The sequence below is a fragment of the Perognathus longimembris genome, chromosome 3 (assembly GCF_023159225.1).
Source record: "Perognathus longimembris pacificus isolate PPM17 chromosome 3, ASM2315922v1, whole genome shotgun sequence".
Lineage (NCBI taxonomy): Eukaryota > Metazoa > Chordata > Mammalia > Rodentia > Heteromyidae > Perognathus > Perognathus longimembris.
In genome coordinates, this window is record NC_063163.1 from 108,303,950 (window position 1) to 108,321,515 (window position 17,566).

The window sequence follows — 17,566 nt, forward strand, 5'->3', positions numbered from 1 at the left end:
AAACTATGCAACTCCCAAGCCACTGAAGTTAAGAGAATGGTATTGGAAAGTAACTTTCCTGCTAGGTTCAGTCCTTGTATGTTCAAGTTTCAGACTGTACAAATGTGATAAAGACATCTAACTGTTCTGCAACCACTCCTACCTACCCAGACTAAATGGAAAACAACAGACCCTAAGTGGAATCAGGAACTGGGGATGTGGCTCAGTGGCAAGGCGCACCCTAGGATGGTTGAGGCCCTGGGTTCCATCCCCAGCACTACAAGAAAACAAACTCCCCCAACACACAAGTCACTGTTGTCCATAAAGTGAGTTTAAGCTTTCCTGGAAAGCTACTTCGTCCGAACCATAGCTCAGTGCTTTCTGCTTTTCATAAGGCCTCGCCTAGGAGACCAGCGCTCCCCATAGCCTTGGCGTCTACCACCCTGGACCTGGGCTTCAGTTACCTGGAGGCCGCTTTCTAGGGAAGCCAGGCAGAGGGAGGGTGAGAGAAGAGAGAGAGAAAATGGTCAATTTCTCCTCAACTCCGGGCCCCCTCTCGGGCCTCACCCCCTCCTCCCGGGGCTGAGACCGGAGAGGAAGTGGGAAGGCTCCAGTCCGCTCCTCACTCGGGCGACCTCATGCCCCCACCCTGCTCCTCAGCTCGGGCCCCCGGCGCGCCTCGTTCCCGCCCCTCGCCCCGCGAGGGGCGAGGGTGGAGCGGCAGAGCTCGTGGGGAAAGACCGGGTGCCGCGGAAAGCCTCAGCTCGGCCGCCGCATCCTCCGCAGCCGCGGTCCACCGCCACCCGGCCGCCGGCGAGCCAGGCCCCAAGGCAGCGCCAGAAACCGCGGCGGCCGGAAGTGCGGTCGCGTCACTTCCGGGCGGTGCAGCGGCGGCCGCTTGGAAGATGGCTGCGCCCTGTGGCTCGGAGCTGCCCGCCAACTCGCCGCTAAAAATCCCGAAGATGGAGGTGCTCTCCCCTGCTTCCCCTGGTGGCTTGAGCGACGGGAATCCATCGCTGTCCGACCCTTCCACGCCTCGGGGCGCCTCCCCGCTCGGGCCGGGCAGTGCGGCGGGCTCGGGGGCAGCGGCGTCCGGGGGTCTCGGGCTGGGGCTGGGGTCCCGCAGCGCCGCCTCGGCCTCGGTCTCCTTCTCCCCTGGTGGCGGCGGTGGTGGAGGTGCGGCTGCGGCCGCCGCCGCCTGCCGGGGCATGTCGTGGACTCCGGCCGAGACGAACGCGCTCATCGCAGTGTGGGGCAACGAGCGGCTGGTGGAGGCGCGGTACCAGCAGCTGGAGGGAGCCGGCACGGTGTTCGGCAGCAAGGCCCCCGGGCCAGCCATGTACGAGCGCGTGTCCCGGGCCCTGGCCGAGCTGGGCTACGAAAGGACCCCGTCCCAGTGCCGGGAGCGCATCAAGGTAACCGGCCGCCCGGCCTGGGGCAGCGAACCGAGTGGCAGAGAGAAGGCGGGGAAGCGGGCCTCGGGGGCGGGGGCCGGTCTGAGTGCAGGGCTCCCCTCCGGGGCCCGGTGGGCGATCTGCATCTCCTCTGCCTTTTTTTTTTTTTTTTTTTTTTTTTGTCTTTTCTCCCTGGGAAAGGGGCTCTTTTTTTTCCCCCCCAGAAGGCCGCCAGCCCGTAGGTTTCCTGAGTTTGAAGTTGGGCGTGCCTGCCGCCGCCCCCTTTTCTTGCCAATTGAGGTTGTTCCTGGCTCTGAAGTTGGTAGTTTCTCATTGTGTGGCAGTTGTTGTGCGGCAGTCCCGGTGCCGCGGGCGTCTCTCGCCCCCCTATCCCTCCCGGGCGTTTCGCTTTGTTCCTGGACGAGGGGCTTCCAGAATGAAGCTAGTGGGGGAAATTAAGGAAAGGTGGGGGGCGGGCGATTGAGCCGCCCCCTCCCATGTAGGCATTTTCAACAAATGGCGCCGTGGCGGAGCCATATGAAAAGCGCCTGGAGACCACTGGCCTTTGTGTCAAGTCTCTCTTTGCTTCTGACTTGAGGATGTGAAGAGAGAGTAAGACTTGAGATGCTTTGGACAATTAGAAAGGCATGATTGTAACCAGATTGTGTAGTGTTATTGTGGAGGTCGTGTACACCTTTAAAGTTAGCCTGCCCCACAGTTGTTCTGGAATTTGGATTGTCGATGCCTCCAGGCTTAGGTTCGTTTGAGAGGCTCTGCTGTTTCTGAGGAAGCCCCTTCTGGAGAGCTAGTTTTCCCTGCTTTAGTTTCCTGTGCCGGATGTGCTGACTAGTAAAACTCTCAATGTGCACCTGGCCATCCTTGTGTATCTGCATGTTTAAATGCAGAGGCTTAATGTGGGCTGGACATTTTTTTAATCACCAATCTGCGTATCCTTTGCTGTTTCTACTGACTTAGGCAATTCGTATTTGTATTATTGGTGAATAAGGAGTTGTGTTTAGAAGTTTTTTCCCCTCATCCTAGTCTGTTAAAAGATTCGGGTAGGATTCTCCCAGTTTTCCCTGAAAATAGTTCTATTACTTAGTCATAATATGCGTGTACTGACTGCTTTGCTGGTAGGGCTGGCACTTTTTCTGGGAACTCCTTGGTGGGGGAGGCCACTTAAGAACAGTCATAAGTAAGAATGATTACATTAAAGAACCACCATAAAACCCAGTAAGAACAATCATAAGCAAGGGTAATCACAATAAAGGAGGGACATTACACTAGAGTTCAGAATGGGCTTCAGTGGCGTTCACTTGGGAACTTTGTTTAAAATATTTGGTCTAGAAACATCAATTATTGCCCAAAGAATGTGCCATCCCTTAGAAAATTAAATTAGCCATTTGATATTATAACATTTAATGCTATTTGACAACATACCTTTGAGGCTTACAGATCCCCTCTTTTGTTTTTAAACCAGAATGTTATTAAAGTATAGGAAAAGGCTATTATACTTTGACTCTTTTCTTTGTTCTAGTCAAGGTCATTAAGGCTGAATTTTAGGAAGAGTTTTTGCACTGACTTGGATAGCACCTGCCCATGAACTTGTCTTGAGTTTAGATGTGCGCCGTAGGTATTTGGAACTCTTCCAGTTTGCTGAATTTTTGTCCATAGAAATTCCCAAAGGGAAAGTGTGTTGTCAACATTTCACTAAATATAAATCTCTCCATAAAATTGTTTCTCAAACAACCAGGGAATATCTAGTTGGATTGCTTCATTGTCCAGTTATGAGAAGGAAACCTAAAGCAAAGAAAGGAGATTGAGCCTCTGAAGAATTTTAAAAAGAGGATCAGTTTACCTGTCTCCAGACAGGTAAGACCAAGTTGACATCAAACTCTTAGAATCTTTTTGCAGATGATGATGGGTTGTCTGATCCTTGGTAACATTAATTTAGATTTAGAATCTTTTTGCAGATGATGATGGGTTGTCTGATCCTTGGTAACGTTAATTTAGAGGGCAGTTAACTGTTTTTCTTTTTTTTTTTTTAAATGCTTTACTCTTTAACTTCAATCCAGGAACCCAAACTTCCTTGTTAATTATGTTGGTATCTCCTACTACAATTGTAAGTTATTTAAGGACAGATTCTGGTCTCTTTATCATTGCTGTACTAACATATAGTAGACACTGAATAATGACTAAATTTATCAAGTAAAATATAGAAAAGTAATGTTGGAAAGTATTAAACTCTATAGCAGAGTTATTAAAGTTTTCCTAAGGCTATACATACTTTGGAATCCAAAGTATTTATTAAAATACTGCATAAATACTAAGCTGTGCCTCTTTAGGAGACTTGGTGTGAATGTGATCTTAAGCACAGAAGCAAATGTGGTCACTGAAATCATAGCTTTACTCAATTATGGGGTGGATGTCTAAGTAATGAAGATTATGCTGAAGGAGAGAAAAATACAATCCTAAATTCTCAGAGGGTCTCAGGTCCCTGAAAATGAATTCTTAGTACCAGTATCAGTTTCAGAATTGCTGATTTAAGGTATTAATTCAGAACTCTCTTTCACTTTATTGTATTGATAATTTCAGTAGTACTTTTTGCTTAAGTTTTACAAAGTAGAAGCAAATGGGTTCAGTAAGATGTAGAGATTAAGTTCTATAGATCAGTGCAGTTCATTTATATGTGAACTAAAGGGTTGGGGGTAGAGCTCAATGGTTGAGCAAATGCTTTGCATGCCAGTGATCCAGAGTTCAGTCCTCAATTTGCTAAAACAAAAACTAACAAAATAACCTCAATTTCAGAGGCTCAATGACTCACTATCTGAGCCATTAACATTTCTGTTCCAATATATTTGGAATTCCGATGAAAAATTAAAATGTGAAAAATCAGTAAAGTTCTTCTTAATTTGAAAAAATGAAGTAAATAATAACCAGTTTTGTCATTTAGGTAATTTCCAATACTTTGATGTAGCAACCTGCCTTCATGTAAAGACATCAGAGATTGAAGTCCTATCCCAGCCCTTTCCCTGACCACATTCCTAAATAACCTTAAAGAACATCCAAAACTTCTTTGGACTGCACCTGTTACCCCTACAAAGAAAGTATATTGAAATAACAACTCAGATTTTGTTACTTCAGTCCCTTTTTAGGAAGGGCACTACTGGGGTTTGAACTCTGCCAGGGTCCTATGTTTGCTAGGCAAGCTCTCTACTACTATACAATCCTCAAACTCCTTTTGACACTGATTCTTTTTGAAATAGAATAATTTTCTTCCCAGTGTGAGTCTGGGTCATATTTGTCCTATTTTTCACCTCCTTCTTGATGACAGGTGTGTGCCACTTTTCCCTTCCTCCTTCTGTTGAGATGGAGTCACCGACTTTTCTTTCTGAACTCTCCTGGAACTTCAGTCCTCCCAATCTCAGCATTTGCCTAACAGTCCGGTGTCACCACACCCAGCTATTGGTTGCTGGAAGGGATTAAAAAAACATTTTTTCCCCCCTAGGTTGGCCTTGAGCCAAAATCTTCTCAAGCTTAGTCTCCCAGGGGATTACAAATGTAAGGCATTTGCCCCTGACTCTATAGTTCTTTTAATACTGTTCAGATGACTTTCTAAAAAAACAGAAGCTTAATTGAAGTCAGATATGAAAATGTACTTATTGTAAAGAATTTAATTTTGATGTGTGTCATGATAATGGTATTTGTCCTTTTGTTTGGATAAAAGGAATGCATTTGAGACTGTCTTGCTACACAGATTGTTTATTCTGAAGTTTGTTGCTTTTCTGTTTGCTGTAAGAAAATTTACTGACAGTTCTAGCTTAATTTGAGAGTGAGATAAACAAATCTGGAAAGTTTTTTTGTCTTGTCCTTACGTTCTTCTTCTTCTTCTTCTTTTTTGGTGCCAGTCTTGGGGCTTGAACTCAGAGCCTGGGCATTATCCCTGAGCTTCTTGTGCTCAAGGGTAGCACTCTACCACTTGAACCAAAGCACTACTTCTGGCCTTTTCTGTTTATGTGGTGCTGAGAAATTGAACCCAGGGTTTCATGCATGCTAGGCAAGCACTGTACCACTGAGCCACACTCCCAGCTCCTATTTTCTTCTTTTCTATAGACTTTCATGTGTCCATTCCCCAAATACATACCTGAGAGGTTACTACTTGCAAGGCTGTCTCTCCTATGTGTTAGAATGAATTTTAAAAACTATTAATATGAAGTTCCTCTAGTCCAGGAGATTACACTTCAGCCAGAGCTAGTATACCTAAATCAAAGAGTTAAAAAAGCTGATAAAACAACAGCAAGCTGTAGTATGCAGGGAATACTTGATTAAATGTCCTATAACTAATGCAGACTATAAATATGATGACTTCAAAGAGGGGAACAGTCTCAATCACCATTTGTTCTGTAGTAGTTGAAAGATCTATCTGGACTTGGAATTCATGAAAACATTCACTTCTGAGCCAGATGTTACATTCACACTTCAGTCAGTTAATCTGATGCACTGCAAAACTCATTCTCAAATCCCATATTTTTGGGTGTTCTCCAAAAATGCCTCTTTAGAGTTGGCTTTATATCTGAAACAGATGTGTACGTAGAGTTCTATGTCAAGATGAAATGCAAGGTGATTGTATTCCACGGTTAAAAAAAAAAAGTTGCCTTTGCTGGATCTGTACTGGTTAGTTGCTCCTTAGGTACTTTTAAAAGTAATCAAGGAGTCTTCTGCCTAGCAAACAAGATTGTTAATTGTGTGTGTGTGTGTGTGTGTGTGTCTCTGTGTGTCTGTGTAAGTATGTATGTATCTGTGTGCCAGTACCCAGGCTTGAACTCAGGGCTTCTTTGCTTAGCACAGCACAGTTAATAGGGGCATTTGCTAAGATTTATTCATTACCATTGGGACATATTTGTACTTTAATACTCAACTCACAATAATAATGTATTTGATCTTTCATTTTAGTTACCAGGTTACTTTTTGTTTATAAGAACCAATAAGGCAGAGTTTATGTGGAACCAAAGGAAACCTTTTTCCTTGTGTGAGCATTTTAATAGACTCATTTCTGAGGGCTTTTCCTTTGGTTATTTGCATTATTATTGAAAGATTCTTAAGAAATGCGGTAAGCCATTCAAATAGTTGAGAAGAAAGATTAGTCAGATTGTTTTACTTTTTTTGTTGTTTACAAATTTTATATTCTGTTCTTTCCATCTCACTGTTAATTGAAAGCTTGTATTTCAGTTTGCTTGTCATAAGCCTAGGTGTGCCTCAGTGGTAGAGCACTTGCCTATCCCCCCAAACAGAACAACTTTCTCTGAGCTGGGAGTAGTAGTTCACACCCAGTAACAGGTAGGTTGAGGCAGGGAGGATAAAAAGTACAAAGCTAACTATAGCAAGGCAGTGTCTTTTTAAAAGTCCAGTTTACTTGTCTACTTGTGAATTTGACAGAGGCTTTATATGTGTCTTAAAAGTAGTAATCTGACTGTCTACCTTATCCTTAGGCTTTCAGTTGTAGAAGAGATTAACAAGCACATGCTAAAATATGAGTAGTTTTCTAAATTTATTTATTGACTTTTTTTTTGCTAGTCCTGGGGCTTAGACCCAGGGCCTGAGCACTGTCCCTGGCTTCTTTTTGCTCAAGGTTAGCACTCTACCATTTGAGCCACAGCACCACTTATGGCTTCTTCTATATATGTGGTGCTGAGGAATCGAACCCAGGGCTTCATGTATATGAGGCAAGCACTCTACCACTAGGCCATATTCCCAGCCCCTATTGACATTTTTTGAAATGTAATGATGAATGGAGTTGAGTATTCTAGACACTTCACTAAGACAACATATAAAAGGAAAACAACTTAGAAGGCATGTAATATAGATGTTACTTATCAATAAAGTTTGTAGGGATGGAAATATTATTTATTTCAGTTTATTATGGTCACCACCAGTCACATGTGACTATTGGGATCCTTGAAGTGTAGCTAGTGTGTCTGAGAAACTAGATTTTACTTAAAATCTTAAATACTGCATGTAGTTAGTGATTATCATATTGAACACTGTATAATAAAAGTGGTTAGTATTGAAGAAGTTTTAATTTATAAAAGGATTTTCTCAGCCAAATACTCAGACCTCTAGGGGGAGCTCAGAGTTCCTTTCTCCTGTCACTTTATTCCTTTGTTAGGAGTAAGTTGATTGAGTCAAGGAAAATGATCCACCATCTTAGGTGAAGCCTTTTTTTTTTTTTTTTTGCCAGTCCCTGGGGTTGAACTCTGGGCCTGAGCACTGTTTCCTGGCTTCATTTTGCTCAAGGCTCTACCACTTGAGCCATAGCGCCACTTCTGGCTTTTTCTATATATGGTGTTGAGGAATCGAACCCAGGGCTTTATGTATGTGAGGCAAGCACTCTACCACTAGGCCATATTCCCAACCCCTTAGGTGAAGCTTTTAGTGGAAAAGTAAAAGACAATGGCTGGGATAAGCAGTGCATGTTCTTGGTTCTCTAGGACACCAAACGGTAGAAGGTTCTGTGACAATGGAGGAATTCTTTTTTTTTTTTTGCCAGTCCTGGGGCTTGGACTCTGGGCCTGAGTACTGTCCCTAGCTTCTTTTTGCTCAAGGCTTGCACTCTGCCACTTGAGCCACAGCACCACTTCTGGCCTTTTCTATATATGTGGTGCTGAGGAATTGGACCCAGGGCTTCATGTATACGAGGCAATCACTCTTGCCACTAGGCCATATTCCCAGCCTGGAGGAATTCTTTTTGTGTGTGTGTGTGTGTGTGTGTGTGTGTGTGTGTGTGTGTGTGTGTTTGGCCGGTCCTGGGGCTTGGACTCAGGGCCTGAGCACTGTCCCTGGCTTCTTTTTTTCAAGGCTAGCACTCTGCCACTTGAGACACAGCGCCACTTCTGGCCATTTTCTGTATATGTGGTGCTGGGGAATCGAACCCAGGGCCTCATGTATATGAGGCAGGCACTCTTGCCACTAGGCCATATCCCCAGCCCCTGGAGGAATTCTTTATCTCTGCCTTGTCCAATATGATAGCCACGTGTTATTGAGCGTAAATGATGACACCAGAGTGACTGAAACTGAATTTTTAAAGTTGTAATACTAGTTGTTAAGTTGGCTTTGCTATTGCAGCATTTTGCTGTGTACTTCCCAAAGAATTTTGAATTTGATGCACCCTCTCAAACAACTTTAGGCTGTAACCAAAATGTTTAAAGGTTTATAGGAAGTTAGTAGAATAACGAAAATAATGAGCCTAATTTGGTGTGAATAAGACAAAGATGGATATGAAATATATGAATATTATACTTTGAATCTGAGTAATCCTTGTAAAATTTTTTCTGGCAAGTTTTATCAAGTGTTGAAAATATTCGTGATTAAAACATATTCAGGTTACATTTAAAAGAAACAGTGTTAGTAACCTATTTTGTTTGGGTCATTACTAAGTTAAAAGGCCAAGCCTCAAGCCAAAGAAATATATGTAAGAGTGGGAATGACAGGAACCCCTAGGATTTTAAAGTACCTGATTAGTCGGTAGGCAGGCATGGGTCCTTTCCAGGTAAAGACTGCTGTCTTAAATCATTAGGCACCTTTTTTATACCTTTCTTGGCTGGTACAGTGGAGCTGAGCCCTTGAATTCCAGTGCCCTTAGAAAATCCAGAGGGAAACAGGTAGGTTATAGGGGAAACATATAGGTCTTAGCTCAAAGTCCAGGTGTTAAGAAGTGGGATTCGGGGATCTTGACCATTCCATTTTATCAGACTCAACTAACAGACTTAACACAGAGTTTATTTAAAGTCTGAAATTGTTTTCCATCAGTTTTCAGCTTTGCTTTAGTTTTTCGTTGTTCACCAACAATATTTGAGTGCTTATTGTAGGAATGCTAGCAGTATAGCAGTTACCTTCCAGGTGTCTGCCTTCCAGTAAAGGAGCTAAATCACCAGAGAACCAATGCCTCCATTGTGAGCAAGATCGAGTGTGTAGCCTTGTTATTGATATATTGCTCCTGCTGATGTTAAATTTTGGAGCTTCAGGAGAACACATCATTCTAGACTACCAGGAGTGATCCAAAAGCTGAAGTGCCATTTTACTGGTCAGAAGGTAGTAAGGTAGATGATGTAGTTGATGTAGAGCTTATAAACAGCATAATAGGAATGGTGAAAACTGAAAATATAGTAAGATATATTTAGATAAATATCCCAACTAGACACAACTAAATAGTGAAGTTGGTCCAAAAAATTTTAAATGATCAGCTGCTCATTATTGAGGAACAAGTTGCCATAGTGCATAAGCCTATGGTGAAGGTGTGATTTAGGAACTACGAAGGATGGTTTGGTGCCATGATAAAGAACCTTACAGCGCTAGGGGTATGGCTTTGGTGGTAGAGATCTTGCCTAGCAAGAGCAAAGCCCTGAGTTCAAACTTTACTACCTCCAAAAGAAAAAAGTAAAGAACCATGTAAAAGGTTAAAGCTGATAGTTTTGGGAACACATCATAGTGGACATACCAATCAGGAGACTAGTTGGATGAATAATAAGGGTTCTTAGAGTGTTGAACTCTAGTTGTGCAAATATGTCGATAATATTTTACATTATATAATGTGAATGAAAACCTAAAGTGCTGCATCTTTTTTTTTTTTAACCACAACCTGCAAGTAGAGGAAATTCTATCTTGTTTTCTTTTTTTCCTTCTTTTTTTTTCTTCCTTTCTTGGTGGTATTAAACTCCGAACCTCACACCTGCTAGGTTGGCACTCTACCATTTGAGTCACATTTCTACCCCTGCTTTTTGCTGAGTGTTTTGAAGATGGAATCTAGTGAATTCCTCTGCCTGGTCTGGCTTTGAACTCTAATCCTCCCAATCCTAATCTCCTGAGTAGATAAGATTACAGACAACAGCCACTGGTACTTGTCCTCTTTTTTCTTAATATGACCTGAAGGTAAGAACTGAAATTCAGAACCAAGATTTCAAATGTTGGTTATACTCAATCTTGGGTTTTCTATCATCCCCACCTTTAGGAAAAGTTGTATTTCTTTCCCTCAATGGAAAGAAATGTTTAAAAAGTTAAATAGGGAATTAAATTCTTGAGTTTCAGAAACAACAGACAAATACCATAAAGTGCTTCAGAGCTGAACTAATTGGTAGGAATGTAGTGATAATTAATCTTTATTTTATTTTTGTAATGGGGTTTATACACTGTGCTCTGTTCTGCCTGCTTTTTACTTGTGTAGAGATCTCAGTGTTTGAAAAGAATGTTTAATGAATTTGAACACCTATGTTTAAGATTATTTGGAGTTTATAATCTGTCAATTCTTCTAAATATTACTTGGATGATATCTGTATTTGGAAAAGGACACGTATTTAAATCTTGTAATTGTCACCTATTTGTAGTTGAGTCCTTTAAAGCCAATGGAAATAGTCCCCTCCCACCCCAACTAATTATTACTGAGTATTACCTTTTCACTTAGTAGGATGTTTTGCCACTCCTTAGTAAAATACAAACCTGTGTTTTTCCTCAAGCATTTTAGAAACAACAGCTATCTATCATCTTATTTTTATATGTATGTACTTGACTGTATTCACAAATTACTTATTTTGAGTTACCAAATACTTCAATATAAATTGACACAACAAAGTAGAAGTTATTTACTTGATATGTTTTTAGTTGCATTTTTCTCAGTCTATGTAAGGCTATTTTGTTGTAGTGTCCTGAACTTTTGAAACCAAGTATTATTTTTCTACTATTTTCAGGTTACTTGATCTGAATAAATCAGTTATATTTGTAGTTGAAACTAACAAACCCAGAATAACAGTTTATATCTATAAAAAACTGCCCTAATGTTTAAATTTATAAATGTTTTTCTGTAAATAGATTTAGCTTATTATTATTATTTTTGTTTTTGCCAGTACTGGGGCTTGAACTCACTCAGGGCCTGAGCACTGTGCACGGATCCTGGCTTTTTCCTCAAGGATACACTCTACCACTTGAGCCACAGCACCACCTCTCTTTTTTTTGTATATGTGGTGCTGAGGAATTGAACCCAGGGCTTCATGTATGCTAGGCAAGCACTTTACCCCTAGCCCACATTCCCAGCCCCAGATTTAGCTTATGATGTAACGAGGAAGTTAAGATTTTTTAGGGAATATTAGTTATACCTGGGGAGGTTTTATTGTGACATTTTCATACATATATACAATGTACCCTGATCAAACTCACCTCCTTCGTCTTTCTTCCTCATCCTTCTCACCCCTTCTTAAAACAATTTCATCAGATGTCCTTGTTCTGTTCTCATACATATATGTAAGGTACTTTGCCCATATTTATCTTCATTTATCTTCTCTGTTACCCCTTCTTCCCTTCTGTTACTAGTGCCTGCACCCCCATTGTAGTCTGTTTCACTTTCCTGTGATTTATTCTTAAGGAATTTTATTCACTCATTTATTCATAACAAAATTGAGCTCCTTCCATTGCTAGGTATTGATATAGATATTGACTAGTGAGCAAAGCTGGTTAAGAAAAACAGCTAATATCCCTTCCTTCAAAGAGGTTGTGGTAGAAAACAATATTTAAAATGCAAACTTTAGAACAATTAGCACAGGGGCTGGGAATATGGCCTAGTGGCAAGAGTGCTTGCCTTGAATACATGAAGCCCTGGGTTCTATTCCCCAGCACCACATATATAGGAAACGGCCAGAAGTGGCACCATGGTCAAGTGGCAGAGCTAGCCTTGAGCAAAAAGAAGCCAGGGACAGTGCTCAGGCCCTGAGTCCAAGGCCCAGGACTGGCAAAAAAAAAAAAGAACAATTAGCTCAGAACAAAAACTCTCTAAATATAATATACTAGGTTAAAGTCTTAGTCTTGTAGAATTTGAACCTGTACTTTGATTTTGTATACAAAATAGAAGTTTATTTGTTTAGTTTTAGTAAGAATGATTTTTATGATTTCATATTACTCCACATAATATATATCCAGCTGTCATTGAGGTTTGCACAACTAAACAGCTAAGTGTTCCATTGTTTGGAAAAATCAAAGAGTTCCTTGGTACTATATGCACCTATAATTATGTGAAATTTGCTCAGCCAGAATTGCAATTACTGTATCTGTAGTAAATAAGATCTATAATGGACTGTTTTAAGTAGGATCTTTATCTAATTTTTCTCATAGAAGATCTTTCAGAGCTCTGTTGATGTTTGTGCAAGATTTCAAGTCCATGTTTGAGGCAGCTATAGTGATAGCATAAACACCGGTAACTTGGGGTTCATACCTGCGTTACCTGCCCTATCATTACTGCCCTGAGCAAGTGAGACCAAGAGGACATGGTAAGCAGAGCACAAAGGTCATTTGTGAAACTACGAGGCTTACAGTAAGATTCCTTTGAATATGTTATTCCCACCATGCACCTTTTGATAGAACACTTTGCTGCTAGTGCTTTTCTCCATTTGACCTAACCTTTATTTATATAAGGCCTTTTGATCTTCATACAGTGTGACTTTATCACTTTTATAATTATGGTAATGATAATTAACAGTTATTGCATGCAGGCAATTAGACAAACTCAGTTGTAAATGTTCTGTTTATATTTTCTCATTAAATGTTTACAACAGATCTTTAACAAAGTGTAAGAGGAGATTGGTTATTTGAGACAGAATCTCCTTATGTAGCCCAGACTGACCTCAAATTTGTGGTTATGCTGCCTTAGCCTCCCATGTGGTGGCATTATAGGTGCTTACCACCATGTCTGGCAGAAGTACTGTCATTAACTCTACTTCCTAGATAGAGAAATTAAGATGCAGAGAGATTAATTTGTCTAATGTCACAAAATCAGCAGGTGATATAGCACTAGGCTAGCAGTCTCGCTCCAGAGCCCATGTGGATAACCACTTGACTGGTTATATTGCCTCCTTGTGAGTCATCAGCCTCCTGTTACTAATTTTGACAATTGAAGTAATGTTTTTGGCAACAGTGTGATCATAAACACTTATACTACCAAAATCATATAGTAACACCCAGATGGATACCATTATATGTGTATTCATATATATATATATGCACACATGCATATATCTTGTTGAAACAAAAATATAAATGTTTTAAATTCTTACTGAAAATAGAGTGGTTTCCAAAGATTTTATAATTACAAGGGAAAGTTAGAATTATAGAAGAAACATTTACAAAGTAGAATTAACTTTTTATAGTTAGTTTGTTTGCTGTTTGTTTGTTTTGAGACAGAGTTTTGCAATGTAATGTAGCCCAGGCAAGCATCGAACTCAATCCTGCTGCCTCTGCCTCCAGGATTACAGGCGTGCACCATCACACCTGGCTTTGGAATGACTTTTTACCCGTTGAAGGAGGTAAGTATGAGACTTACCAAAGGAGGCCATAGAATGTGTGCATTCCTTTCTGCCTGCCATTGTTCGAATAATGGCTTGGGTACTTGTTTTAGAGATAGATGATAGAAATGAAATAGACTGTTTTGTAGTATATTCAAAGCTTGCTCTGCATAAAGATGTTTTGGTCCATATGGAAGCATTTATAAAAGTGATCCCAGGGTTATAATGGAGCTGATGATTTCCTGTCACGTAGTCACTGCATCATAGCCATCCTATGAGCAAAGCATTGCTCAACATTTGTGATGCTATGTGAACAAACCTACTCTGCTGCCAGACATTGAAAGTACAGCACATGTACATAGGAGAATGGATGAATGAGTTACTAGTTTATGTATTTACCATACTTTTTATCATGCTAGAGTACATTAGTATTTAAAAATGTATACTGTAACACAGTATAGTATGTGACACTGGAAGAGCTACTACTTTTTACATCTTGTGTTTCTTAGTCTTTTAATTTCATCAAGAGGCCACATGGAGTGATTTGTCCCATTATCAATCAAGTTTCTGCAAGGACACTATGATTTTTGCCCAGTAACAAAATTGCCTAACTATATCTAAGATTCAGTCCTAGCTGTTAGGTAATGGCATATCCTGTAATATATACAAAAAATAAATATATACAAAAATAAGAAACATATATACAAAAAATAAAAAAAATAGAAAATGAATCAGAGTATGTGGGGTGGGGTAGTAGTAACTCAGGTAAATATAGTTACTTTAGTTAATTACTAAAACAGAGCAGCTCTGATAGGTAAATGCATGAAGAAAAGCATACTAGATCCTTGTTTTGAATCTAAGATGAATTTACACCAAAGTGAACATTCAGGAAGTTAATTTAATACTGAAGTCACCAGATCCCTCCTTGGGACAGACACGTGTCTCCACAGCTGCCTGCAGCACTGACTACTGATGGCTTCTGGTTGGATTCCTCCCAAGACTTTGCCTTTGCCTGAGGGAGCTGTGTTCCATGAGGCCCAGTTTCTGGTCTAATGACTGTCAGTGATGAAACTCAAGTCAAGCCTCATTGTCTCAGTTTAGGATAGCTTCAGAAGGAGCACTTAAGTTCCCTGCCTTACTTTTGGATTAGGCCTCTGCTCACAAGAATGTCCTACATCAGTTCTTTCTTTTGTGTCAGCCTTGTTTCTCAGTCTCATATGTGGTTCCTAAGAGCCATCTGGAGTAAAAAACCTATACACAGTGCCCAAGTTTTGTTTCCTGGGATGTTTTACCATTGTAAGGAAAAGGCATTAGAAATGTAGACTTCCTAACTCAGATCTCAGCACACCGAGAGTACTCAGAAAATAGTTTCAATCACATGACACAGTGAGCCACAGAAGCAAAAGGTTTGTTTTTTTAGTTTGCTTGTTTTTATTTAAGTACTGTGGCTTGAGCTACAAAATTAAGATAATCACATGGTCAATTTGTGAAAAAATAAAGGAGCCTATCATTTCAAGGGAATAAATCTGCTCTGAGCAATTTCTTTTCTGTCCGTCCATCCGTCCTTCCTTCCTTTCTTTTTTTTTTTTTTTTTTTTTGGTGTTGGTATTAGGACATGAACTTAGGGCATAGATATTGTCCCTGAGCCTTTTTACTCAAGGCTAGCCTTCTACAACTGGAGCCACAGCTCTGCTTTGGGCTATTTGGTGTTTCATTAGAGATGCCCCAGTTGGTTTCAAACCATGATCTTCAGATCTCAGCCTCCTGAGTAGCTAGGGTTTCATTTTCCTTTTTAAACAGTAGTCTTGACAGAAAGTCACCTTGTATTTGGCAAGCAGTACAATAAAGCCGTGCCTGCATATATGGTGTACATATTAAGGGCAGTTCTTCTTGGTTATCTGTGGAACAGTTAGTTCATGATAGAAGTTGTATTGGAGACCTTTAGAAAGGATTAGTTTTCTTTTTTTTGGCCAGTCCTAGGGTTTGGACTCAGGGCCTGAGCACTGTCCCTGGCTTCTTTTTGCTCAAGGTCAGCACTCTGCCACTTGAGCCACAGAGCCACCTCTGGCCATTTTCTGTATATGTGGTGCTGGGGAATTGAACCCAGGGCTTCATGTATACGAGGCAAGCACTCTTGCTACTAGGCTATATCCCCAGCCCTTTTAGATTAGTTTTCTAATCCTGTTACGCTGGAAATCTTTAGTCAGTTTGGCTAATTATCTTGAGTGTGTTTTTAGATATCCACATACTAAAAAGTTAAAAACATTTTTAATGTTATTTGACTAACATTTGGAGTTGGTGCCTCAAGGTGTGAAGTTTTGAGAAAAAGATGCTTACATAGTAACTTTAGAGATGATGAAATAGGTCAGGATGCATTGTACTCATAGTGATATGTTGAACAGAAACCCCTTTGTACAACTACTTAACAGTAATAATGATAAATAAAAAGAAATAAAAGTCACCTGTCAGTTCTTTTCTTTTTTTTTTTTTTTTTTGGTCAGTCCTGGGCCTTGGACTCAGGGCCTGAGCACTGTCCCTGGCTTCTTCCCGCTCAAGGCTAGCACTCTGCCACTTGAGCCACAGTGCCGCTTCTGGCCGTTTTCTGTATATATGGTGCTGGGGAATCGAACCTAGGGCCTCGTGTATCCGAGGCAGGCACTCTTGCCACTAGGCTATATCCCCAGCCCCACCTGTCAGTTCTTAACCAAGCTGGTTTTGGCCCTGTTTCAGGTGAGAAGTTGTTTTTTTTTTTTGCCAGTCCTGGGCCTTGGACTCAGAGCCTGAGCACTGTCCCTGGCTTCTTTTTGCTCAAGGCTCTGACACTTGAGCCACAGCGCCACTTCTGGCCATTTTCTATATATGTGGTTCTGGGGAATCGAACCCAGGGCTTCATGTATATGAGGCAAGCACTCTTGCCAGTAGGCCATATTCCCAGCCCCATGGTGAGAAGTTCTTGACAAATGTTATCTGCCTGTCTTTGGCACAATAGTTACTTGTTGTTGTTTATTCCTAGAGTGTTAAGTATGCCCTAATTTTTGCTTAACCTGTCTTGTTCTAAGTAGGGAAGGTCCAGGTTTCTCATTAACACAGTAGGTACCATATGAGTCTCAAAAATAAAGGAGCCCTTAGGAGAAGATGTCTAGAAGGACCTTATATTCCAAAGAAGCTCCTCCATATAAACATGTGGCCTAGGTGTGGGTCTTACAGTGTTTTGGCTAACCTGAGGTAATTCTATGAGTATCCATCTGTAGCATATAAAGTATAGAGCTAAAGGTTGTGTGGTTACATGAATTTTGTTCATGAGCAGAGGATAAAGTCTATTTCTGACAGTATTGTCTTCCTTTGGGGCTTTCTCTTTGTAATGTGAATGGGCAAGACATTCAGCAGTTAGAATGAAGTAACCTAGGACTTGATATTCACCGAGAACCAAAATTTCCTAAATTACCTATATATACTATGTAAGAATCTTTCCTCATGAAGATAGTCCTGACTACTTATAAACAGAGTGTATCTTTCATAGCTTGTTTATGAATGAAGTGCAAGCTGGTAGGATTCAATCCTGGACAGTTTCCCACAAAGACTGAACTTTCAGACAGATAGAACTCTTTGTGATGGTCATTCTGTTTGTCTCTAAGTTCAGAAAATAATTGAGTCCTTTTTCCTTCTTGATTTTATTCTTGAATATTTCATTTGTTTTGTTTGTAAGGTACAAGAAATACAATTTGGGTAGGAATGACTTCAGAGTTCCCCTTGGCAGGTAATTGTCCCCTTTCTCCTTTGTTACAAAGAAATAATTTGCTTTTCTAGTTGTACCTGTATTTATATTTTATACTTTCTTTTAACTCTCGCATTTTTTAGAAGATACCAGGAGCTATA

General features: G+C 40.7%; 1 protein-coding gene across 8 annotated transcripts in view; it reads left to right on the forward strand.

Moving 5' to 3' along the window:
* Positions 1–202: 202 nt before the first annotated feature.
* Positions 203–17,566, forward strand: part of Msantd2 (Myb/SANT DNA binding domain containing 2) — a 31,165-nt gene continuing 13,801 nt past the window's right edge. For 2 of the 8 annotated variants that reach the window (XM_048343731.1, XM_048343726.1), the window contains exon 1: positions 208–1,394. In XM_048343731.1, coding sequence (XP_048199688.1) covers positions 618–1,394 — 777 coding nt within the window. In that variant the 5' untranslated portion in view covers positions 208–617. Of the gene's footprint in view, positions 1,395–3,126; positions 3,246–13,585; positions 13,712–16,642; positions 17,448–17,566 lie in introns of those variants that run through there. The other 6 variants (XR_007210530.1, XR_007210529.1, XR_007210528.1 and 3 more) reach the window with 6 other exon arrangements.